This window comes from Salvelinus sp. IW2-2015, unplaced genomic scaffold (assembly GCF_002910315.2).
Source record: "Salvelinus sp. IW2-2015 unplaced genomic scaffold, ASM291031v2 Un_scaffold1897, whole genome shotgun sequence".
NCBI lineage: Eukaryota > Metazoa > Chordata > Actinopteri > Salmoniformes > Salmonidae > Salvelinus > Salvelinus sp. IW2-2015.
In genome coordinates this window covers 115,001-125,340 of record NW_019943258.1, presented here as the reverse complement: position 1 = coordinate 125,340, position 10,340 = coordinate 115,001, and the positions used below count along the sequence as shown (strand labels likewise).

At 39.3% G+C, this 10,340-nt stretch overlaps 1 protein-coding gene across 1 annotated transcript; it reads right to left on the bottom strand.

Annotated features, from left to right (window-relative positions):
* Window positions 1–4,278: 4,278 nt before the first annotated feature.
* On the bottom strand, window positions 4,279–7,938 carry LOC112072344 (Iroquois homeobox protein 5a-like). Its single transcript, XM_024139743.2, is given in 3 exon segments — window positions 4,279–5,288; window positions 5,805–6,210; window positions 7,233–7,938. Coding segments are annotated over 3 exon segments (1,356 nt in total). The 5' UTR covers window positions 7,476–7,938; the 3' UTR covers window positions 4,279–4,581.
* Window positions 7,939–10,340: the final 2,402 nt, after the last annotated feature.

The window sequence follows — 10,340 nt, the reverse complement described above, 5'->3', positions numbered from 1 at the left end:
TGGGCTGTGGGCAGGTCAAATAGAAGGGTGTCTCTTAACACTTGGAGCGGAATTTGACTCTAGTCTACTCTACTGCAGTCATGACAGATGTGTTGGATCATGTAGGCCTAGACATTTTTTTAGATTTTTTTTTTTCATTTGGGCTCATTTTAAAGGACAAATGGGAATTTATTTATCAACAGGTTCTGGTTTTTGGTGACATGGTTTGCGCGACCCCTAGATATCCTCACACTGAGGCAATCAATCATGAATTGTGTAGTTGTGCAATAGATTCCACCTTACAGGAAGCCTGACAAAACCTTCAATTTACACTTGTAACTTTATATCACCATACAGGTAAAAACAATGATATAAAATCAAGAAAATGTCCCATAATGCAATTTGTGTATGCTAATTARGTTCCTATGAGATTTTCAAGTACAGAAAATGTATGACATTGCAATGCCTGTTTTGAAGCKGATTGAAAGACTGAACTCGCAGTAGCCTTTAGGCCTAGGCTTATTTTTTCAATTAAGATCTCATTTCAAAATCAAGAAAGTTAGTAGGCCTACAACTGCCCCCCCCCCCCCTTTTAAAACGTTCCTTTACAGACCAATGATTTGCATATTTATCGTCAATGTGCAATATTACTGGAACACGATTAGGCTGTCTTCTCTTGATATCACCGAAGTTTTCCTACCACCGGAGACTGGGTGCATGATGGGAGGAGATGCTTATGAATGTTGAATGTGGCATATGGGTCTAGCTTGTAAAATAAAAGCAAAATATTGATTTACAAAGACACAGTGACCGAATTGTGATTATTCAATACACTATTTTCACTCACAGTGTAACGTTTCCCAGTAGAGTATGATGGTACAGATACTAKAAATATGTATAAATGTCTTATTTTAGGGCTTATGTAGCGAACCTGCCTAGATGGCTATGCTTCAACGCTAAGGTGTGGGTGCATACCAGGTATTTAGGGATTCATGTTTAAGATCGTTTGCATTTTTGTTGCAAGAATTTATATTCTCACCCAGGTTGTATGCACCAAATTAATATACGTTTTTTTTCTTGTCAGTTTCTGTGCAAAGGCAACGTTATGTTTAGTGAATACACCTAGCGATAGCCTACACTTGAAGTTACAATTCGATTTGGGAAAAACGTTTTAAAATGCAATTTGTCTATACGTCTTGAATATAATTAACCATAAAGGCATGTTTTATTTGTTTCATTCATGCATTGACAAAAAGGGTTTTCGATTTTGAAAATCGAAATGACCTAAAACATCAATTTTTCTCAACTGTTACAAATGTATGCATATTTCGATCCTATTTTATTAGTCTAACAGTTCAATATTGTCCTCCTCCAGACCTACAGATTTAAACTAATGTAGACGTAAATGCATTGATGAAATGTCAATATTTCCTCTATCCCGACAAAAGCGAAAATATATATCGGTTATTCTTTTCCATCTTCAATTGGGTTCGTTATGTTTTTTTCCTCCTTCGCATATGGGAACTGTTTCAACCTCACTTGGCATTCTCACATTGTATCCATGCATCGCTTCCCAACAATGAGCCAGCGAGCCGTTCAACTGGAAGAGAGACGGGAGGGAGAAAGAAGTTGAACAAAGTTGCGCTAGATCATTGCAGAGTTCCCCTATTCCATGCATTCAGGACTGACAATGGTTTCGGACAGATCCAGTGGTCTCACTCTCGATAGCACGATCGCATTACAACGCTAAAAAGCAGTGTGAATTTTTTTTWWTTTTTTTATCAGTGTTCAAACTAAGATTGTGGAAAATCCTTTTTATGGATGAAATCTATTCGTTTTATTGTCTTTAGCCGCAGTTGCTAATAATAATAATAATAGGCCTAATAATAATAATAATAATTTATTTCAATAAATATATATAATGATGATGATGATAATAATGTGTATTTTTTTACATACTCAATATGTTGAATGAGTCTCCACAGAGGCCCTGTTTCTCTGTCCCTCTAGACGTGATTTGAATAACAAACTGCGTGGAGGAGAATTACTAAATAGCAGCACATCTCTGGAACAACAAAACAACAACTCCGTCTCAAAACGATATTTCACAAATGTGGTCAAATCGTTTGGGCTATTTCGACAGTGCAGAAGACAAACATGACAAGCATGTTTTATTACTCCGTGCCCATGGGCTATGCAATGTCCGTCTCAAGATCCAATTTAGCAGTATAAATGATGATTTTCCAAACATTTGCCTCATATTCCTCGAATCATAGAGAGCGGTGTAAATTGCATTAACAGAATGCTCGGGTATTTGTGTCACCGCTTTAAATGTTACACATAAAACGATTCTAAACTATACAATATTTACCTAAGCTGAATATAGATGATTTACGTCTCTGAAATTGTATATATTGGCCCTTTGAAAAATAAATTCTTCAATTTAAAAAGCCTATTTCAAATAAAAACGATGATGTCCTCTTAGGGGACATTGCATCGAACACTTAAATTCCTGGAGGGATCAGCAAAGAAAAACATAATTATGCTATTTAGCCGGATGATGTGTTGCAATCACTGGGCCAGGCAGCACACATACTCTGGGAGATTAAAATAGAAGCCCCAGTCGCTCGCCCGTGTGACTCGGAATAGAGGACATTAGGGCTAAGGGAATTATATAAAGCCCAGGGGAGGCTTCAACTCGAGTGCGGAAAGTAAACTATAGAGATTAATGAAAGGCAGTTAACAAGAGCAAGCTGGCCCACTTCACTAGTTCATTATTACTYTTYTTARTYTTATTATTATTATTATTATTACTWGAGATTATTCWAAATTATTAAACGTAGGCCTATTTCAATATTTTTCCAATAGAAARAATCAAGACAAAGATTGAGTTGTTTAGAAATAGAAACAGGAATATATATGAAATGTTGGGAGTAATTCCATGAAGACATGAGCTAATGTACTCCCGTGTTGATCAACTGATTATAATGATACTAGAAACACTAAAGGTTCACTACTGATTATAAAACAAAACAAAATTGGCACCTGATAAAACAAATATTACTAGCTGTAATAATATAATAATAATTCGATAATAATTAACAGATTTGTTTTCAAATCCTTTCCCAATATCTGTGCCAAATCAAGACACCATTTGTCTCATCTTACAAATCAGCCTTTATCAAAATTTCAAAGATTAGGCCACATTAARATTTTTTTTCTCTCTCAAAAATCCACCACGGTATTGTATTTCCGGAAAGGAAATGGTTTGTCCCATGTTAATACATTGTAATATTCAGGTTTTCCCACCTGGCAGTATTGTTATAGTAAACATGTAATAACTGTGACCATTTCAAGTGGCTCTCTCTCTCTCTCTCTCTCTCCGCCTTCCAGTCTTTGGTCCATTTTAACTAGGCCATTCGATCAGGGACGGCTTTCCGTGACGGATTAAGAATGAGACCCCTGAAATTAGGAGCAAGTGTGACACCTACCTGCGGAAGTGGGAAGGAAGAGTTTGAGCCTTGAGGACAGTGAGAGYCTCGGTTARTGACAAAACCGATGAAACCCTGGAAACTWTGTGGCCTTTACTGTGTGCATGACATGCTAGTCTTGCTATCCTCCTRRRRWKKKKWKKRKARRAMMYMTMRWRKWCKWKCYKSMCYTRAWTAAGGAGGCTCCAACATTAATGATATAACTYGCCAGTGTGCTCTGAAGCCATAAATGCATGGTTGCGTCCTTTTAACAGCTTTGCCACGCCTTGGAAATAGTAATGAGCTCTAAATTTGGCATAAAATCGAACTCATTACTGGAGTTCGCCACCTGATTGCTTTGCTTATAACACGTTGCGGTTGGAAAGTAATTGGGTTAAACGACTGYGCCTCCAGTTARGCCGTTGTTATCATATTCACCTTCATAAGTATCCTCCTACTGCACATGTAGAAAGGAATAGGAAACATAGAGCCAGAAATATACATATATTCAGTAAACTCTTGCCAATATCTTTGTCCAAACCCCACCAAAATGTAAATATTTGGGTAGACCTAAAAGGCTGTAGGCCTATATGTTTTTCACTCGAGAATTTGTGAAATTTCGGCACGTTCTCATGTTGTATAAAGCTGAAGTGCTCTTTTTGTATCGAAAATGTAATTGATACACCTGTCACGGGGTAAAAGAACACAATCCCATCGATAAATARCTCTTTCATTTTCCATAATGTGTTTCTCTTTCAAGCCCTTCTGACACATTTGATAATAACAGTTGTCCCCTCCCGCTCCCCCCAGAATAATCGCTGCACACGTGTATTTTTTTTCTCATAATTTACTTCAAAGATAGTGTATTGTCCATTTTAAATACAAAAATGCTACATTAAATATACATATTAGTCTTTAATACAAATAGACTCAGGCGGCTGCAGCGATGAAGACCATTCTTGTTACATCTTTAGGATTAACCATTCAGAAACTAAGATTTGAAGATAAGCATTTACTCAGAAAATAACTGTTCTCAGAATTTTCCTTTATRYTTATTATTTTTCTTATTTTTTGTAATGCAACCACAAATAATAAATAAAAGTCCGATGGATTTTTGAAAGGGATCAAGGTATTAAATGTTTGACATACCTTTCTTTAGTTCATAAGGGGAGTCTTTACAAAGATCTACCTGCGTTTGGCCTCTGCCTTTCTGGCTTTCTCTTACCAAAGCTTCTGCTCTATTTAACACAGTCTGGTTTAWTCCATTGAAATGTGCSGTGGAGCCCGTGCCCGAGCCGTGATTGCTGTGACTGTGAAGATGTCCAAAGCTGCCATAGTTCGTGTAGCCCGGGTAAAAAGGGGACGTGTAGTAGATAGGCCTGGATAGGACTGTGCTGTTTGGGAGAGGGCACTGTGGGGAGGACCGTGATGGTGACGCTGCATTGGTGGTGATCACTGTGCTGTGACCCATCCCATGGCCCTGCGGCCCGTCGCTGCTGCTCTTACACCTGTCTGAGGACGTTGCGATCTCAGCCAGGGACCAGAGTTTGGGTTTAGGGGCCGATGGGGAGGAGTGAATAACAGACGTCACGTTGCTGTTTACCGTGCCCAGCGCATGGCCCATTTCTGACGGCTTGTCTTGCGCAACGAGCTCGGTTCCTCCCCGAGGCACGGCGGATGGAGACGAGGTGGTGGGTTTAGCAGACTCGGGCAGTAACTCTGTCCGATCCCCCTGGTCTTTTAATTCCGAGTCGCTCAGAAGGGGATCCGTTTCTTTGCCATGATTCTCCTCTTTAAATCTGTCGCACACTATGTCCCCCGGGTTCAGCAATTTATGATCTGCAGTGAGAGAGAAACAAGAGTTAAGTTACTGTGAAAAAAGATGTATAACATTGTGACATAAGATACAGATAGGCTACCAATATGTTATAMGCCCCTAATTCATGCACTCATGCGTTCATATTTGTGCATATGCTAATTACCATAATAATAGGCCTAGTTATCATAATAAATAGGCTAATAAATAATAGGCCTGCAAACAACTAGGCATACAYCTACTGAAAACCGTGATATTAATGATTGTGTTTTAATCGTAATAATTATCATTAGGCGATACACAGCCCAGTCCACCAGCTGCAACCCGRCTTATTATGCAGTTAAAGATAAATCGAATGCTAAACACTTTACGTCACCAGCAATTTTCAGCACATGATAAGTCAAATGAGGGGAGTTCAAGGTGATTATTATTTAAAGCAATTGTCCCATTATAAATAATATACCACCATTAACCAGCAATTCATTTTGCGCCCTGAGTGGAAACGACTGCGATAAAAAATTGATGATTTTTCTACAGACCTYACTCTGTGTCTGTCGAGTCTCCCTTGTCTMTCGYCTTGCTAGGCTCGTCGTCGTCATTCTTTTCCAGATCGATGTTCTCGTCTTCCTCCTCGTCCTCGCTCCGGTTTCGGGGAGTCCAGGTCATCTTGTTCTCCTTCTTTAGCCTCCTCCTGGCGTTGGCGAACCAGGTGGAAACTTGGGTGAGGGTCATTTTGGTGATGATGGCCAGCATGATCTTCTCCCCCTTGGTGGGGTAGGGGTTCTTACGGTGCTCGTTCAACCAGGCTTTGAGAGTGGCGGTGGCATCCCGGGTCGCGTTTTTTCGGTATGCCGGGTCYCCGTAGGGGTATGAACCCAGGGGAGCAGCGTAGGGGTGATATCCTATAGACCCAGCCATGCCCGTCGTGTGGTCATAGGGAGAACTCTGAAAACAAAGCCGTCGAAAAGAAAATGCTTTTCAGATAATTGTCAACGACTCATAACAATTAAAACATTCCAAAATAAGTTCCAAACAACAAGAAGGCACCATAATAAACACATACAAACACAAATACACACACACACATACACACCTCTGACGTGTAGGTTGGTTACAATAAATCAGAAGCGTCAGCAATGCACTTTTAAAATTTTACACAGATGGACATTGTTCTCAACTTTATTTTTCTTTGTGCGTTTTTGTATTCAAGATTTCAAGACTGTCTTGCTGACTGTAGCCACAACAAAGTKATCTATGCGTAGTGAAAGCAACCTCATTTACAAATTAGATGAAGCCTTAAGATCATGCGTAACAGGCCTACCATGTCTTCTCTTGTCATAATTTTACCAAYACAGGATTTTACTATCATTATTTCCCACTATTCRTCAGCTGGCCTGAATACCTGGTTTCATTTGAGTATAACTGCGTGCTCAACTCACATTCAGATTTAGAACATGTTAAATATTAGGATCTGTGTTCCCAAGTTAACGAACATTTGGTCAATGCCCATAAAAACAACCGAGTAGCCCTAAATAAACGAGTTTGTAWTTTCGCATAGACTAATAAAGACCTTATCCAACAAATAACTATAGAATATAATGTGTTCTACCGAGGTGGGGAGCTTGCTGTGTGTTATTGTATGTAAACTGATTCAACACAACGACCTATTTCATTGCTCATTATTTACAGAAAAATTGCATTTATCCAAAGAACAATAACATGCTAATTAGCCTAATTGGTTATTTTGCATGTTCGTCTTTGCATCAAATGGATGGGCCTATTTACAACTAACTTACCCAAATGAAAAAGAGTAATCAGCAAAATACAGACGCACGCTAAACCAGAAATACATTTGCCTCATTTGCACGGTGCTAAAATTCTACACATAGGCCTACCAACAATACAATATAAAATTTTTCCCCAAAAAATTACACTCGGCAATTTCGAGTCAATGCTCTCTCACTTACCACGTATGAAGCGAATGTGGCGGCCGCTCCCGCCTCCGCACTGTACGGGAGATGGGAGTTGTACCCGGGTGAAGCGCTGGTGAACGCGGTAGTTCCGGCATAGGGAGCAAAAGCAGAGCCAGATGAGGATCTACCAAGTTCTTCGGTCCTGGGTCCCGATATAACGCTGGTGCTGTACGCRGGGCATGAATACAGCGCCAAAGAAGGGGATGGCTGGTACAAATAGCCCTGAGGATACGCCATGGTGAAAGCCRCGAAAGTAAGCAACTTACTTGCGCACTTTTCCTCTTTATTTTCTCATGCACTGTCCGATTTCAGTCATAGGAGTCTCGTATCAACAGACCGCTGTCTGTTCCCCTCTAAATGATTGTGGTAAAAAGCAAAAATATAAACAAATACATAGACTTAGATATAGATTTTTAGTTGCTGATAGTCAGCTTCAACTGACGGTTGTGTTTGCTTGCTACGCTCTATTTTTCCTATCTCTCTCTCTCTCACTTGCTCACTCTGTCTCATGCCGTGCAGAAGAAGTTTTTTGCCTTCCGATTGGGGTCTTTGCTTGGGAAAATGTCCTGCCAAGATGCTAAGTTGGAAATTGAGGATTCTGACGCCTACTACGTTCTTCACGCTCCTCCTATCGGGGTGTAGTCATCGAAGGAAAAGGCAAGCTTATGCTGGGTTAATACCACAGCCCTGCCTATCTCTGTCTGTCTCTCTCTCTCTCCCTCTCCATGTTTTCTTTTTTCTCCCCGCTTTCCCCCCTCCCTCTCGCCCTCTCTTTCTCTCACTAACAATCCCTCTCCCGCTATTTCTCTATTTGTTTTTCTCTAACAAGGCTCGGTGCTGTAGGACTCCAGTGCACCAGCCCCTGGATGGCGATATCATGCGAGCCAGTATATCAACTCCAACTTTCTTCTTATTCTAAATACACGAAGCCGTCACTTTCACACTTGATCAATAACAAATGGGCTGTTGTCTGTCAGAAAGAGCTTTTCAGATACTGAAGGGGAAAAAGCGCTCCATGTTCTGCACGCTGCTCTTCTTTTTTCCATGGTTTATGGTTTATTGTTTCTTTTGAGCGCAAAACTTGTCTTTTTGAATAGATGCCTCGTAACAGCCTAACTGACTGTCGGTGATCCTACGTGCCGTAAATTAAAATCCGCAACGGCAGCTAAAAAGGGGTGACGGTTTTTGATTTGGATATATTTTGTGCATATCGACATTCTTACGCCAGACGCATTTTGCGTTGTTAGGGTAAGACATGGCAAGAGCATGCATACATTATGGCGCGAATAATACACAGTAGAATATAAATATAACCTTTATCCCAAACAATTTAGGTTTGGCTGTTTGTGTAAACGTATTTTTTTTCTTAACCAGCAATTTGTAATATTAGCTGAAATCTAGGAAGCATTCCACTCAACTGTGGGATAAGCAACTCTTAACGTGTGACAGCTGTTAACTGAAGCGGCTGCTAAATAGTTTTCTCCATYGATCCAGGAATAAACCAGTCACATACACTCTCTCGCTCTCTCTCACCCCGAAAGTCYTAAAAGCCCCAAGCGAGGGCAGATTAGTACCATATGAACTACAGCAAATCCGCTATGACCACTGGATGTWATCTCCTTTGATGCCACCAGATACGTTTCTCTGCAGAAATATGGATAGTCCCGATTTATTTAATATATTGCGTTTATCGGCCATTATGGATATCCAGATTTTTCATTTCAGCACAATGGCTTTTTACGCACCTGTGCCATATATTAATAACTCCTGAATTATTTATTACATTATCATCAATATAATGATAGGCCAATATTAATAGGCCTAATGATAATACAAATATGTATACTAGTTAGGCTATACTATATAATAGTATTTATATTATAATAATATTGCACGATTTATTTTTAAACTTGTAATAGTTTTATATTTAGATAATACATTTTAGACTCATATTTTAACCACAATAAAGGTATAATAATGCATATCCGGATTGAATTTGTTTTTGTAATACAGACATCCACAGGCCTTATAGTCACAGTGCTGATTGTTTCTGGCTTTATAGTTCAAATCTCCGATAAACCGAAAGGGATCGCTGTAGGCGCTGCTAAAAAGTGTGTGCATAGTGTCACGTGTTCCTACGCTTTGAAARCCTCTGGAGWGCAGCAGAGAGTAGTGACGCTGGTACAGTGAGCCAATGCAGAGTTGGGGAAAGGCAAGAAAGATACATACATGAAGAGAGAATAATGATGYTGACAARGYTACTAGAATACCTACTTTTACWACCACRCGCAYTGCTATGATAGCCGAACTAATTATTGTTACCCCAACAGTTTTTCTTCCTCATGTTCTTGCAGCAACATCTATGACAACACTCGTATAWAAGGTTCAGGATACTKATGTTGATATTGTTTATACTAGACCTACTACATCTATTTTTGAAGAAAAAGTAGAGGTCTAGAAATAATGATATCCTACTCTACTGATGATGATCATTATAATACTATTAGGCCTACTACTAATAATAGTACTACTATTATTGATAATATTTTGCCATTAATAAACTGATACAAAAAGGCACTCGCACATCTGAGCAATCTTATTTGCAGGTGCATGGCATCAATTGAACAAGATGAAGGAAAAGGAAACCGCACACTGCTCTTGATAGTATCACCGATATTAAATAAGCTTACGTATTGGGATTTGTGCCATTAATAAACTGAAAACAAAGTCAAAATATTTTATTTAATGGTAGGCCTATGCCAATGTATTTCCCTTTTGAGCAGGGCTACAATAGATATGTGCCATAAAGGTATTTGCTACTGTTGTTTATAAATATTGTTTAAATATAGACTACAGCTAACTATTAGCCCATAATTGATTTCGTATAATATACAAATTAATCAATAATAATCTAAGTAAACACCTATCCCAAGTGTAATTGTACTTTTCCCATTGAAGTTGTCATGAGTGCCCGCAATGGTTTAAGCCACATTCATTGCATTATTGGCCAATTATATTTACTGTTCRTCAATGAGGGACGTAATGAATGGCCAATGCTCAGTCACTCATCTCTGAATAGCATACCGGTTACCAGGGATACCG